The 15,494-nt window shown below is 46.3% G+C and overlaps 1 protein-coding gene across 2 annotated transcripts in view; it reads left to right on the top strand.

Moving 5' to 3' along the window:
- DNAH2 (dynein axonemal heavy chain 2) overlaps nt 1-15,494 on the top strand; it is a 131,306-nt gene that overhangs the window by 86,317 nt on the left and 29,495 nt on the right. For both annotated transcript variants that reach the window (XM_075859259.1, XM_075859260.1), the window contains 19 exons: nt 2,308-2,444; nt 2,536-2,673; nt 3,159-3,317; nt 3,408-3,560; nt 4,070-4,161; nt 4,906-5,104; nt 5,190-5,414; nt 6,698-6,802; nt 8,560-8,748; nt 9,434-9,519; nt 10,048-10,178; nt 10,454-10,603; nt 10,746-10,913; nt 10,996-11,156; nt 11,403-11,542; nt 12,308-12,440; nt 12,909-13,048; nt 13,130-13,340; nt 13,439-13,555. In XM_075859259.1, the coding sequence (XP_075715374.1) occupies nt 2,308-2,444; nt 2,536-2,673; nt 3,159-3,317; nt 3,408-3,560; nt 4,070-4,161; nt 4,906-5,104; nt 5,190-5,414; nt 6,698-6,802; nt 8,560-8,748; nt 9,434-9,519; nt 10,048-10,178; nt 10,454-10,603; nt 10,746-10,913; nt 10,996-11,156; nt 11,403-11,542; nt 12,308-12,440; nt 12,909-13,048; nt 13,130-13,340; nt 13,439-13,555 (2,834 nt within the window). The remainder of the gene's footprint in view (nt 1-2,307; nt 2,445-2,535; nt 2,674-3,158; nt 3,318-3,407; nt 3,561-4,069; nt 4,162-4,905; nt 5,105-5,189; nt 5,415-6,697; nt 6,803-8,559; nt 8,749-9,433; nt 9,520-10,047; nt 10,179-10,453; nt 10,604-10,745; nt 10,914-10,995; nt 11,157-11,402; nt 11,543-12,307; nt 12,441-12,908; nt 13,049-13,129; nt 13,341-13,438; nt 13,556-15,494) is intronic.

Raw genomic sequence — 15,494 nt, 5'->3', positions numbered from 1 at the left:
TCTGTACAAAACAGAAGGAGTGCAAGCAGGGACTGTACAAACCAGAGAGCGTGCAAGCAGGGGCTGGACAAAACAGCATGCAAGCAGGGGCTGTACAAAACAGAAGGCGTGCAAGCAGGGGCTGTGCAAAACAGAAGGCGTGCAAGCAGGGGCTGTGCAAAACAGAAGGCGTGCAAGCAGGGGCTGTGCAAAACAGAAGGCGTGCAAGCAGGGGCTGTACAAACCAGAGAGAGTGCAAGCAGGGGCTGCACAAACCAGGGAGCGTGCAAGCAAGGGCTGTACAAACCAGAGAGCGTGCAAGCAGGTGCTGTACAAACCAGAGAGAGTGCAAGCAGGGGCTGCACAAACCAGAGAGCGTGCAAGCAGGGGCTGCACAAACCAGAGAGCGTGCAAGCAGAGGCTGTACAAACCAGAGAGCGTGCAAGCAGGGGCTGTACAAACCAGAGAGCGTGCAAGCAGGGGCTGTACAAACCAGAGAGCGTGCAAGCAGGGGCTGTACAAACCAGAGAGCGTGCAAGCAGGGGCTGTACAAACCAGAGAGCGTGCAAGCAGGGGCTGTACAAACCAGAGAGCGTGCAAGCAGGGGCTGTACAAACCAGAGAGCGTGCAAGCAGGGGCTGTACAAACCAGAGAGCGTGCAAGCAGGGGCTGTACAAACCAGAGAGCGTGCAATCAGGGGCTGTACAAAACAAGGCGTGCAAGCAGGGGCTGTGCAAAATAGAGCGTACAAGCAGGGGCTGTACAAACCAGAGAGCGGGCAAACGGGCTGTACAAACCAGAGAGAGTGCAAGCAGGGCCTGTACATACCAGAGAGCGTGCAAGCAGGGCCTGTACATACCAGAGAGCGTGCAAGCAGGGGCTGTACAAACCAGAGAGCGTGCAAGCAAGGGCTGTACATACCAGAGAGCGTGCAAGCAGGGGCTGTACAAACCAGAGAGCGTGCAAGCAAGGGCTGTACATACCAGAGAGCGTGCAAGCAAGGGCTGTACATACCAGAGAGCGTGCAAGCAGGGGCTGTACAAACCAGAGAGCGTGCAAGCAGGGGCTGTACAAACCAGAGAGCGTGCAAGCAGGGGCTGTACAAACCAGAGTGCGTGCAAGCAGGGGCTGTACAAACCAGAGAGCGTGCAAGCAGGGGCTGTACAAACCAGAGTGCGTGCAAGCAGGGGCTGTACAAACCAGAGTGCGTGCAAGCAGGGGCTGTACAAACCAGAGAGCGTGCAAGCAGGGGCTGTACAAACCAGAGAGCGTGCAAGCAGGGGCTGTACAAACCAGAGAGCGTGCAATTAGGGGCTGTACAAAACAAGGCGTGCAAGCAGGGGCTGTACAAACCAGAGAGCGTGCAAGCAGGGGCTGTACAAACCAGAGAGCGTGCAAGCAGGGGCTGTACGAACCAGAGAGCGTGCAAGCAGGGGCTGTACAAACCAGAGAGCGTGCAAGCAGGGGCTGTACAAACCAGAGAGCGTTCAAGCAGGGGCTGTACAAACCAGAGAGCGTGCAAGCAGGGGCTGTACAAACCAGAGAGCGTGCAATCAGGGGCTGTACAAACCAGAGAGCGTGCAAGCAGGGGCTGTACAAACCAGAGAGCGTTCAAGCAGGGGCTGTACAAACCAGAGAGCGTGCAAGCAGGGGCTGTACAAACCAGAGAGCGTGCAAGCAGGGGCTGTACAAACCAGAGAGCGTGCAATCAGGGGCTGTACAAAACAAGGCGTGCAAGCAGGGGCTGTGCAAAATAGAGCGTACAAGCAGGGGCTGTACAAACCAGAGAGCGGGCAAACAGGGGCTGTACAAACCAGAGAGCGTGCAAGCAGGGCCTGTACATACCAGAGAGCGTGCAAGCAGGGCCTGTACAAACCAGAGAGCGTGCAAGCAAGGGCTGTACATACCAGAGAGCGTGCAAGCAGGGGCTGTACAAACCAGAGAGCGTGCAATCAGGGGCTGTACAAAACAAGGCGTGCAAGCAGGGGCTGTGCAAAATAGAGCGTACAAGCAGGGGCTGTACAAACCAGAGAGCGGGCAAACAGGGGCTGTACAAACCAGAGAGCGTGCAAGCAGGGCCTGTACATACCAGAGAGCGTGCAAGCAGGGCCTGTACAAACCAGAGAGCGTGCAAGCAAGGGCTGTACATACCAGAGAGCGTGCAAGCAGGGGCTGTACAAACCAGAGAGCGTGCAAGCAGGGGCTGTACAAACCAGAGTGCGTGCAAGCAGGAGCTGTACAAACCAGAGAGCTTGCAAGCAGGGGCTGTACAAACCAGAGTGCGTTGCTGTTAGAGAGCAGGATACTTGATGTTGCTCCTTCCTATAGACGAGAAGCCGGATGAGAAGTGGATCGTGTTTGATGGCCCCGTGGACACTCTGTGGATTGAGAGCATGAATTCTGTTATGGATGACAACAAAGTCCTGACTCTCATTAATGGGGAGAGGATAGCCATGCCCGAGCAGGTGAGCTCACCTCCATGTCCGACCCCATGAGCTAACAATCCATCCTTTAGCCAAAAGCGTGGTCATCTCTGAGCTCCTTCCCTTCCCGCAGGTGTCTTTGTTGTTTGAAGTCGCTGATCTCGCAGTTGCCTCTCCAGCTACGGTGTCACGTTGCGGCATGGTGTTCACCGACTATACCAGTCTAGGGTGGAAGCCGTATGTCCAGTCCTGGTTGGAGAAGAGAGGAAAGGTAGGACAGAGGAAGCAGCAGCGAGGGATCATGTGGGAATGTACCGTACAGATGTGAATGGGAAAGAGATGGTTAAATAGGATGAAATTTTAAGGACAGAATAGTTCAAGGTCAGTGTAGGATTTACACATTGAACACATCAGAACATCCAGAGCAGCATTCACAATTTTTCTGTCTTGTACTTCCCTTTAATGCTTAGCTTATATACAATCTGCTGCATTGCATTGCATTACCATATACTGCATGGTGTAAACACTACATCTGCCAAAGTAAGCATGCTCTCTACAGCTGAGCATGCTCTCTACAGTCACTGAAGTGGAAGTGCAGGGATGTCGGTTATAGGAAACCAGTAGAATTTTGAATGCAGCTCTGGATGTGAATAGGGTATAAGATGTTATATAAAGCAAACTATTGACAAAGTTACACCCCTGAAGACAACCCCTCTCCAGATGGCTTTCCTGACCCCTATTTTTCCCACTGTACAGGCAGAAGCAGAGGCGCTCCAGCGTATGTTCGATAAGTACATCGAACGTATTCTAGACTACAAGAGACTAAACTGCAAGGACCTCGTCCCACAAGAAGAGACCAGTGGGGTCATCTCTCTCTGTAAACTCTACGACTCCCTTGCTACACCTGAAAATGGGGTGAGCGCAGCATAGCTGACGTTTTCTCTGCGCCGTCGTTACTCCTGAGGTTGGAACGGCTTTCACCTCTACTACTACGTTCTCTTGCAGGTGAACCCCACGGACCCGGACAACTACAGCCGAATGGTGGAGCTCTGGTTCTTATTCTGCATGATCTGGTCAGTTTGCGCTTCAGTGGATGAAGATGGAAGAAGGAAGATTGACAATTTCCTGAGAGAGCTGGAGGGAAGTTTCCCTAATAAGGTGACCACAAAATAACACCCCCCCCCCCCCGAGAGAGCAGCCGTGCCATGCAGGTGAGCCGAGGACGGTCCTAGGCTCCTACTACGCATGGGCAGATGTTTCTAGATGTGGCCCCTGCCTTGGAAGGGGGTGCATATACTTTTTTTTTCTTGCTATGTAATGTACAGACTTGTCCGGCGTATTCTATTGGCTGGTTCATCCCTAGTCATGACTTCTTTCTTTGTCGGGACCTGGTCTTTCATACTGTTCGGTCATTGTCTCCTGAGGACGGGTCGCTACTTAAATTGTCCCCTGAGACGCCCTGTAGACCTGGTGATGTGGAGAATGGAGCAGCGGACACTGGCCTGTACCCACCACCCAATAACACTAGGTTACTAAGGAGTTTACATAGGCAAATGTTATATAAGCAGCAGAGGGGATATATATGTACAGCGCCACTCCTGTCCATTGGCTGTGTCTGGTATTGCAGCTCCTCCCCATTCACTTGGCATTTTATCCTCTTATTTCAGGACACGGTGTATGAATATTTTGTGGATCCTAAAAGCAAGAACTGGCTGAATTTTGAGGACAGGCTGCCCAAGGGTTGGAGGATCCCGGCCAAGTAAGTTGTAGACCCTTCTCGTCCGCAGTCTCCATTCTTCTAGTGACTGAATCCTCTGCCTCTTTATAGGTCTCGTCCTGACTGATGGAAATGAAGCTGAATCATCTGCCGATTTCTAATATAATTTGTGTTTCAATTCCTCACCATGTTCAAGATCTCTGCTTGCTTGATGGAAATGTTAATTGTCTACATTTAGAAGCTGAAAACATGTTGTGAGCTAGTACTTTCCACAGCTGAGTGCTTGTTGCAATGTAGCAGTGTATATATAAGAGCTATAAGCCTGGAGCCCAGACAGGAGAAATTTGTGCTGCTGCTGTGTTCAGCTCACAGAGGATTGCTTACACTGAATCAATGTAACTCGCCATCAGCTATAAGAGCAGTACTAGGTCAGAAAAAGAATACAGCCTCTAAAAATGTATTCAAATATGCTTCTATTCACTGTCAGCAAGCAGGAATATTGAAAATATACAAATTGCAAAACTTTTAATCACTGGACGAGGGGTTGTTTGATCATATACGATCCCGTTTCAGATTGCAATCACCAGGTCCGGTTCTCGGCACCCCCCCAGCAAACAGTCAATTTTTCCTGCGAAACCGAGAGCCAGACCTGCGGCGTCCACTGCAGGAGAAATGCAGTATTACATGGCGGCCATTCAGATAAATGGCATATGAATAGGACATATGAGACAACCCCTTTAAATGTACAATCACAGCCAGCGAGATGACTCTATCCTCTCTTCACAGTGCCCCATTCTACAAGATCATGGTGCCAACAGTGGACACCGTCCGCTACCAGTTCATTGTAAATGCCTTGGTATCAAACCAGAGCCCAGTCCTACTTGTTGGGCCGGTGGGTACAGGGAAGACCTCCATCGCACAAAGTGTCCTGCAGTCCTTAGAGGTTAATAAGTGGACACTGCTGACTGTGAACATGTCCGCGCAGGTAACCAAGTGACTATCCCACAACTATCACATGGGCTCATCAGACCAGTGAAGTCTCATCACTGATGTCATTGGTTCTTCCCTAGACCACATCCAGCAACGTACAAAACATTATCGAAAGTCGCGTGGAGAAGCGAACCAAGGGCGTCTATGTCCCCGCCGGGGGCAAACAGCTCCTGACCTTCATGGACGACCTCAATATGCCGGCTAAGGACACATTCGGATCACAGCCCCCTCTTGAGCTTCTCCGGCTCTGGATAGATTATGGTTTTTGGTACGATCGCCAGAATCAGAGCATCAAATATGTGAAGGTCAGACTCCGGATTCTTCATAACTTCTTCCTGTTGACTCCTTCTCAGTTCTTCCCTCCTCTTCTTCTCCCGCATCATCTTCTTCTCTGTTTCTTCACTTTCGGACCATGAACTTATGACCTTCATATTCGAGCTTTAGTCTGAAGACGCCCTGACGAAGAAGTTGTTCCCACTCATCAAAGTTTTATGGTTTATCCAGTGGTTACGCCATAAAAGTCCTTGGTTGTAAACACTGCAGTCGTAGACCTTATCACTTATACAAGATTCCCATAGACTAGAATGGAGAGGGCCACGGATCTTTGTGACCATCTTTCTAGTCAATCTCCGCCTTGATGTGGTGGCCCGTTCTCCCGATAGGATGACGTCCCACAGGTGGATATGCAAACCTCTTTAAGCCTTTCTTCTCGACCTTCTGACATTAGATCCTACATGAATCCCTCTTAGACTCCTTCTACTTTGTCCTTTCGAGCTTTAACTTTTCTCCTCAGGTTTCCTGCTCTATAGTGTGGAGTTCTCAACCTTCTTGCTTTGGATTTTGGAGCTTGCTATTTTCAGCTCTTGTTTCCTTCTCTGACGTTTTGGATCTTCTTCTGAACCTTCCTTCTCTGAATCGCACCCTTGGACCTTCTCTAGTTCTCTGAGAAGTTCTACTGTGGAGGCTTGGACCTTGTACTCTGCTGGTACCATAAATCTTCTGCCCAGTCTTCCGATGGTTGAGACATTAGACTTTTCTCTATCTCTGACATTCGTGGCCTCAAACATTTGTAGGCTTGGTCATACAACGTTTGTAGATTGGGTCATTCTTCCTCCCATGATGTTTGTAGCCTTTGATGTTCTTCTCTACTATTTTAAGCTTGTATCTGTAGCTTTGGATGTGCTTGTTCTTCCCTGTTTGACCTGGGGAGCCTAAGGCTGACGTGCCACACGATGAGGCACAGAAATGGCCCATGGCTATTGGCTTGCAGTACGCCAATCTGCTGAGGCCATGCAGTGTAATGTGGTTGTGACCATTGCAGAGGACTACAGCAGCCTTCAACATAGCAGTTGAGGTGACTTGTCCTACCATTGTGCTGCTGCCATTCATAATGTAGACCTCCGATGTCTTGCCCCAGTCCCATCACTTCTATGTTTCGGATCTTATATAGGACTTTAGACCCTCCTTTTCTTGTTCTTTTGCTTTTCTGCCTTCACTTTTAACATTTCCATTAAAGTCTATGTTGCACACGTTGCACTTTGTAGCCCTTTTTGTATTATATTACTAATTTTCTATGTTCTTCCTCCAGGACATGCTCATAATGGCAGCAATGGGTCCTCCCGGCGGAGGCCGCACAGCTATTTCCGGTCGACTCCAGAGCAGATTTAACATGGTTAACATGACCTTTCCCTCGGTAAGTAGTTTCTTCTCTTCACAGCGACGGAGACGATGCAAAGATTTTAGATAAACTAGGGATTTTAAATGAACTAATGAAATCTGCTTTGCACTGATTCATGAATCATCAAATTTAACCGGAACTATTCTCATTATTCTATCACAGCTTTCTAACGTGGTATGTATGTGGTGTGATAATAGTTGTGTTTTACAGCAGGTCGTTCCCACACTATGAGACCCCAGGTCATCTCACACTTCGACCTGCAGGTCATTCTCACACTATGAGAACCCAGGTCATGCTCACATTATGACAGATGCAGGTCATTTTCATACTATGAGAGCACAGGTCATTCTCACATTATGACAGCTGCAGGTCTTTCTCTCACTATGAGATCCCCAGGTTATTCTCACACTATAAGACCCTAGGTCATTCTCACACTATAAGAACCTATTCGTTCTCACATTATGAGACCCAGGTCATTCTCACATTATAAGACCTGCAGGTCATTCTCACACTATAAGACCTCAAGGCTATTCTCACATTATCAGACCCCATGTCATTCTCACACTATGAAACTACCAAGTCATTCTCGCATTATGAGACATGCAGGCCATTCTCACATTATGAGACATGCAGGTTATTCTCACATTATAAGAACTGTGACAGGTTATTCTCACATTATGAGACCTGCAGGTTATTCTCACATTATGAAACCACCAAGTCATTTTCACACTATGAGACCTACATTATAAGACCTCTGCCAGGTAATTCTTGCACTAAGAACTTTAGGTTATTCTCACACTATGAGACCTTCAGGTCATTCTCACATCATAAGACCTGCAGGTTATTCTCACATTATAAGACCCGCAGGTTATTCTCACATTATAAGACCTGCAGGTTATTCTCACATTATAAGACCTGCAGGTTATTCTCACACTATGAGACCTTCAGGTCATTCTCACATCATAAGACCTGCAGGTTATTCTCACATTATAAGACCTGCAGGTCATTCTCACATCATAAGACCTGCAGGTCATTCTCACATCATAAGACCTGCAGGTTATTCTCACATTATAAGACCTGCAGGTTATTCTCACATTATAAGACCTGCAGGTTATTCTCACATTATAAGACCTGCAGGTTATTCTCACATTATAAGACCTGCAGGTCATTCTCACATCATAAGACCTGCAGGTTATTCTCACATTATAAGACCTGCAGGTTATTCTCACATTATAAGACCTGCAGGTTATTCTCACATTATAAGACCTGCAGGTTATTCTCACATTATAAGACCTTCAGGTCATTCTCACATCATAAGACCTGCAGGTTATTCTCACATTATAAGACCTGCAGGTTATTCTCACATTATAAGACCTGCAGGTTATTCTCACATTATAAGACCTGCAGGTTATTCTCACATTATAAGACCTTCAGGTCATTCTCACATTATAAGACCTGCAGGTTATTCTCACATTATAAGACCTGCAGGTTATTCTCACACTATGAGACCTGCAGGTTATTCTCACATTATAAGACCTGCAGGTTATTCTCACATTATAAGACCTGCAGGTTATTCTCACATCATGAGAGCTCCAACATTCCAGAACTCTCACATTTTATACCTATCTTGCAGTTTACCTCTGCTGAAGTGTTTGTTTGTTGCAGCTAATTAGTGTTATTTGACGCAGATCAATTCACTCATCTTTACTAATGTGAATGCTTTTAGTGGATGTGCCCTCCACCAGATTCAGGATCTTCTTGTCCTCCTTCAGGAATCTCAGATTAAGCGCATCTTTGGAACAATGATGAGCCAGAAGCTGCAAGATTTTGAAGAGGAAGTAAAGCCTGTTGGAGACCTAATCACACAAGCGACTATAGAATTGTATAACACTGTTACCCAGAGATTCCTTCCCACCCCTGCCAAGATCCACTACCTGTTTAACCTCCGGGACATCTCTAAGGTGAGGGGCCTAACATGAAGGATGAATGTCAGTGAGGTAAATGAGAGTTTGGATATGATGCACTGGGATAGGGGAGCAAGGATGCAGGGTGAATACTGAGCATACAATGGACGTTACACAGAAGGACGAGACATTGATAGTAATGGAGGAAAGTCTGGTGGAAAGTGGATTCAAGAAAGGAGGAGATATAACGTGTACTGATCCGGTGTTACGTCATTTCTTAAACTTCAGTCACATCCAGAGCTGCATTCACAATTTTGTTACATAGGCATTGGAGTCCATCAGACACACCATTGCTGTGCAAGTGCCTCGAGTAAAACTGCTTTCCCATAATTGCATGTCTTGTACAGTCACTAAACCAACAGGGGGCAGCAAGATGTAATGTCCTGCAGCCTGAAACCTAACCGGAAACCAGCAGAACTCTGATTGCAGCTCCGGATGTACATAGAAATCAAAAGAAAGCAAGATGTTTGTCAATGTATTTGTCGTCATAAGTAGGTTACATGGGAGAATCTTAGGGGGAGAGGGGTTGATATTGAGCGTAGCTAAAGAATTAAGGTAGGTATTCAGGAGAGAAGAGAGAAGGGGAAGATCATGCTGTCCAGATCGACCAGACAAAGATTGTATAGTGTACAGGGAGATGAGTTTTGTGTTTTAGTGAAATTTCTCTCCACCCTTCTCACAGGTTTTCCAGGGAATGCTACGAGCCCACCGCGACCTCCATGACACCAAGCAGAGCATCACCAAACTCTGGGTCCATGAGTGCTTCAGGTACAGCTTAATCTTCCTCATATTTATAGAAACTTCTATTAACACAAAGCAATTCATAGCAATGATGCCTTTCTCCGAGTTCTGGAAGTCTCTTACAAGAGCTGCCAGGATTTGTAGCTCTCCACCAGAAAAAAGAAAACTATCTCTCTACTGCCACCTATAGGTAAGTCAATGTCCCAACCTTTATGGAGCCTTTAAACGTGGCTTGGGGTAATAGCCAAACCACAGACACCCTTCTGTAGACAGCAATTTTTGGACATGGTCGTCATTGGTTTGGCTATTAACCCAAGTCATGTTCAAAGGCTCTATAAAGGATCGGGCATTGACTTACAGTGAAGTCGCCTATAGGTGGCGGTAGAGCCAGTTTCTTCCTTCTGGTGGAGAGCTATTTTGCATACTTTTTTTCCCAGGGAGCACTGCTCTTCCAGTTGGCTCTCCATAAGGAGAATCAGCATCTTCTAAGAATTACATAAAGCATGCTCTTACCTTGTGTCCTTCTCTAGATAACAATTCTTGTCTCTCTTGCAGAGTCTTCTCAGACCGACTGGTGGATTCTTTAGATACTGAAGCGTTTACAGGGATCCTGAGTGAAAAGTTGGGCTCTCTGTTTGATCTCACCTACCACAACCTGTGTCCCAGCAAACATCCACCTGTGTTTGGTAGGCAGTATGTGAGATCTCTCTGTACATGAAAGCCTTGGGTCCTACTGAGAAGATTGTATCATTTATAGGGAAATGTTGAAGAATGGGATGTGTTCTTATGACTTGCCCTCCATGCCCGGCATTGGCTTTCTACTGATATGTAAACCCCTTGCTTTTGGTCCCATATCAACATTTACTGACCAATACCTGTGATGGCAGTAGAAGGGAATGCTTGTGGGTTAGACCAATGCAGAATTGTCCTTTCATTCGTGCGTGACTTAATACATTCTCAGGTGACTTCATGCGGGAGCCTCCGGTGTACGAGGACATTACAGACTTCAATGTCCTGAAGATGTTTATGATGAATCAGCTGCAGGAGCAGAGTCAACAGCCCGGAGCCACCGCCAAGAAGCTGGTCCTGTTTACGGACGCTATCCAGCATGGTACGTCCTGTGACCCCATGATGTACTCGTAAGCAGAGCCGCCCCGTGGTTGTGGTGATCCCGCTGCTCTATCCATGTCGTCCTTTCCATTGACTGATTATTTGAGTGTGACTCCTCGTACATTTACCTCTTCTCCCCCCAGTGACCCGCATTGTACGTGTAATTGGCCAACCCCGAGGAAATATGTTACTGATCGGCATTGGTGGCAGTGGACGTCAAAGCTTGGCTCGACTAGCGGCCTACATCTGTGACTATAAGGTTTTCCAGCTGGAGGTGACCCGAGGCTACCGTAAGCAGGAGTTTAGAGAAGGTGAGTAGAAAGCGTTCTTCATACATTCTTCTACATAAGTATCTACATGACTTCTCCTCATTTGTCTCTTCCCTCATTGCAGACATAAAAAAACTGTACCGACTGGCGGGCGTGGAGGGCCGACCCACTGTTTTCCTCCTGACGGACACGCAGATCACCGATGAATCATTCCTGGAAGATGTGAACAACGTGCTGAGCTCTGGGGAGGTCCCCAATCTCTACAAAGCCGATGAGTTTGAAGAGGTAACCTGAATCTCCCGTGCCATTATGCAAGATCTGTAGGAGCGCCCCCCCCCCCCCCCCAACATTATACACCCTTTATAATACCACTGTCCTTTGGAGTAGCAGAGGGGACTTCGGGCCCCATCTGGTTCTAGGGCCTTGGTGCCTGAAACCTGCCCGTATTGTTTTTACCTTGATCCATTATTTGCCACGTTCTGTGCACCGGTATGAGCCGTGTCTCCTCTGATCTGTCTCCCTGTATTGTAGATCAAACCCATTTTACAAGAAAAAGCCAAAGCGGAAAATGTCCCGGACACTCCAGAAAGTCTCTTCAACTTCCTGATCGAGAGAGTGCGCAACAACCTACATATCGTCCTGTGTATGAGCCCCGTCGGTGACCCCTTCAGGTGAGGAAACTCTTCTTGAAGCAGCACGGTTTACCTTGGAGTACGCATGCTGGGGGTTATAATCCCTCTGCACAAGGCTGTGTTCATCAGATCGGTTAAGGTAGCGGATAGCACTGTAGAATTGTACAGAAGGTAACTCCCCGGGGACCTCTGGTGGTGACTCTCAACACAGCAACCTATGTCTGGCCTTAACAGGGTGTCTCACCACAATTCTGTTCAGTAATGTCCAAGCCAAATTCATCATAGCTGTCTTTTAATCCAAACATTTTTGCCACCAGGACACTATGGCATACTAAAACCATATTTTATTAGCTTCAATGTCATAAATCAGTGGCCTGTGTGTCAATACCAAGACTTGGTTGCCCACTGTTATCTTCTAGTATCAGCCAGTTCTTTTCCTAAACTTCTCTTCAAGTCGTTAAGTCCAGCAGGTAGCGGCAGCCATTTTTAGGGGCTATGGAGCTATTATTTAGTCACAGAGTCACCCATGCATAATCCCTGCTTTCTCCTACCCTCTCTCCTCCTAATGGCTTCTTAACACTGAATTTAAATCCGATGAAGAGAAGTATAAAGCTTACAATGTTTAAGAGGGACATCTTCACAGAACATTTTATAGCAATATTTGGTGGTACCGAGCGATCCAAAGTGTAATAACTACAACCACAGTCATAGCTGGGGTTGTGTATGGGGATGGTCAATCTAAAATCGGCAACCAAAGCTCAAACCTGTATGTGAGGACCCAGCCCGGTATTTCTTCTACTGCAGGAATCGCATCCGTCAGTACCCGGCTCTTGTTAACTGCACGACCAGCGACTGGTTTTCTGAGTGGCCTCAGGAGGCTCTTCTGGAGGTGGCGGAGAGATATTTGGAAGGAGTGGAATTGGGGAGCATGGAAGGGGTAAGTCTTGTAAACATCTCAGTGTGAGGGACTGGTCTGTATCACCATATTGGGGTTCCCAGCTTGTCGAAGGAGCGATTCTGTACAGTTCAGACGGTATCACAATCACCCACGTTGCAGTTCCTGAACTGGTCCACCCCGCTCCCCTCTGAGATCAACTGGTTGTTGCTGTCCTTCTGACAACAGAGAGGGACATGCAACTAGGTTGTCAGACCCCACTTCATATGATTACTAGTCAGGGATTGGGGATAACGTCAGACCCCATGTTATCTGTCACTTCCTATTTCCTCTCCTGGGTTTCGAAACGCGTGAGGTCAATCTCCGCAATGGAGTCTGTGGTGGGTTGAAGTTTCTGGGTGGATTTCTCCTTTAATCTCTCTTTTTCACATATTAAGCCCTTTAAGGGTTGTTGGACTATTTTATTACGTTTTCCTTTTCTCTTGCATTTTGCATTGGTGCCTCACACAGATTACTGGGAAGGTGGCACGAATCTTCGTCACAATGCATCGCTCTGTAGCCGATTATTCCCACAAGATGAAACTGGAACTGAAAAGACAAAATTACATCACCCCGACTAGTTACCTGGAGGTGGTATCCCGATACAAGAGGTGAGTTGTGATACTTCAGCCTTGTTCTCCAGTGAATCGTTGTGCGCTCATCACAGGTTACTCGTCTCCCTGTACATTCAGGCTTCTGAATGAAAAGCGCACAGAATTGGGCGAGAAGGCGTCCAAGTTGAGAAATGGGCTCTTTAAGATCGATGAGACCCGGGAGAAAGTGGAGAAGATGTCAGAGCAGCTTGCAATCGCCAGGAGCAAAGTGGCCGAGTTCCAAAAACAGTGTGAGGAGTATCTGGTCATCATCGTCCAGCAGAGGAGAGAAGCTGATGAGCAGCAGAAGGTTGGCCCACATTAAGCTTTTCATGGGGGGGGGGGACACGTGAGTATGATTCTACTCTCCTCCGTCTGTAATATTAAATTTCTGTATTTCTTCACCAGACAGTCACAGCTCACAGCGAGAAGATTGCAGCTGAGGAGATAAAGTGTAAAGCCCTGGCCGACAATGCCCAGAAGGACCTGGAGGAAGCTCTGCCAGCACTGGAAGAGGCTATGAGGGTAACAGATGTTCTATCTACACTACTCGAGAGCCGATTGTACTTATTATTTACATTTACAATTAACGTACAGCCTGTATTATACTTCAGAGCTGCAATCACAATACTAAAGGCTTCAGTAAATTATTCTCTAGGCAATCCCTGCTTGTTAACTATCTACACAGGGCTTGCTCTGGTTATTTGCATTTTTTGAAGTGTCTTCTTTACGCCAGGTACAGTCAGCTGATATAGAAAAAACAAACTACCCCTGCATTGTAGGAAGACTGCTAAGCTGCTAGGGAGTGTCTGTCCACAATCTTGCTGACTGTTTCCATTGACAAATAGCAGAATAGTGAGTGCAGCTCTGGAGTATAATACAGGATATAACTCAGGATCAGTACAGGATAAGTAATGTAATGTATGTACACAGTGACTCCACTAGCAGAATAGTGAGTGCAGCTCTGTAGTATAATACAGAATGTAACTCAGGATCAGTACAGGATAAGTAATGTAATGTATGTACACAGTGACTCCACCAGCAGAATAGTGAGTGCAGCTCTGGAGTATAATACAGGATGTAACTCAGGATCAGTACAGGATAAGTAATGTAATGTAATGTGTACAGTGACTCCACCAGCAGAATAGTGAGTACAGCTCTGGAATATAATACAGGATGTAACGCAGGATCGGTACAGGATAAGTAATGTAATGTATGTACACAGTGACTCCACCAGCAGAATAGTGAGTGCAGCTCTGGAGTATAATACATGATATAACTCAGGATCAGTATAAGATAAGTAATGTAATGTATGTACACAGTGACTCCACCAGCAGAATAGTGAGTGCAGCTCTGTAGTATAATACAGAATGTAACTCAGGATCAGTACAGGATAAGTAATGTAATGTATGTACACAGTGACTCCACCAGCAGAATAGTGAGTGCAGCTCTGGAGTATAATACAGGATGTAACTCAGGATCAGTACAGGATAAGTAATGTAATGTAATGTGTACAGTGACTCCACCAGCAGAATAGTGAGTACAGCTCTGGAATATAATACAGGATGTAACGCAGGATCGGTACAGGATAAGTAATGTAATGTATGTACACAGTGACTCCACCAGCAGAATAGTGAGTGCAGCTCTGGAGTATAATACATGATATAACTCAGGATCAGTATAAGATAAGTAATGTAATGTATGTACACAGTGACTCCACCAGCAGAATAGTGAGTGCAGCTCTGGAGTATAATACAGAATGTAACTCAGGATCAGTACAGGATAAGTAATGTAATGTATGTACACAGTGACTCCACCAGCAGAATAGTGAGTGCAGCTCTGGAGTATAATACAGGATGTAACTCAGGATCAGTACAGGATAAGTAATGTAATGTAATGTGTACAGTGACTCCACCAGCAGAATAGTGAGTACAGCTCTGGAATATAATACAGGATGTAACTCAGGATCAGTACAGGATAAGTCATGTAATGTATGTACACAGTGACTCCACCAGCAGAATAGTGAGTGCAGCTCTGGAGTATAATATAGGATGTAACTCAGGATCAGTACAGGATAAGTAATGTAATCTACTTACACAGTGACTACACCAGCAGAATAGTGAGTGCAGCTCTGGAGTATAATACAGGCTGTAACTCAGGATCAGTACAAGATATGTAATGTATGTACACAGTGACTCCACCAGCAGAATAGTGAGTGCAGCTCTGGAGTATAATACATGATATAACTCAGGATCAGTACAAGATAAGTAATGTAATGTATGTACACAGTGACTCCACCAGCAGAATAGTGAGTGCAGCTCTGGAGTATAATACATGATATAACTCAGGATCAGTACAAGATAAGTAATGTATATACAAAATGGCTCAGCTTATTATATATATATATATATATATATATATATATATATATATATATATATATATATATATTCTATATGGAAGC

Source organism: Rhinoderma darwinii, chromosome 3 (genome assembly GCF_050947455.1).
Source record: "Rhinoderma darwinii isolate aRhiDar2 chromosome 3, aRhiDar2.hap1, whole genome shotgun sequence".
Taxonomy (NCBI): Eukaryota; Metazoa; Chordata; class Amphibia; order Anura; family Rhinodermatidae; genus Rhinoderma; species Rhinoderma darwinii.
This window is presented reverse-complemented; position numbering and strand designations above follow the sequence as displayed.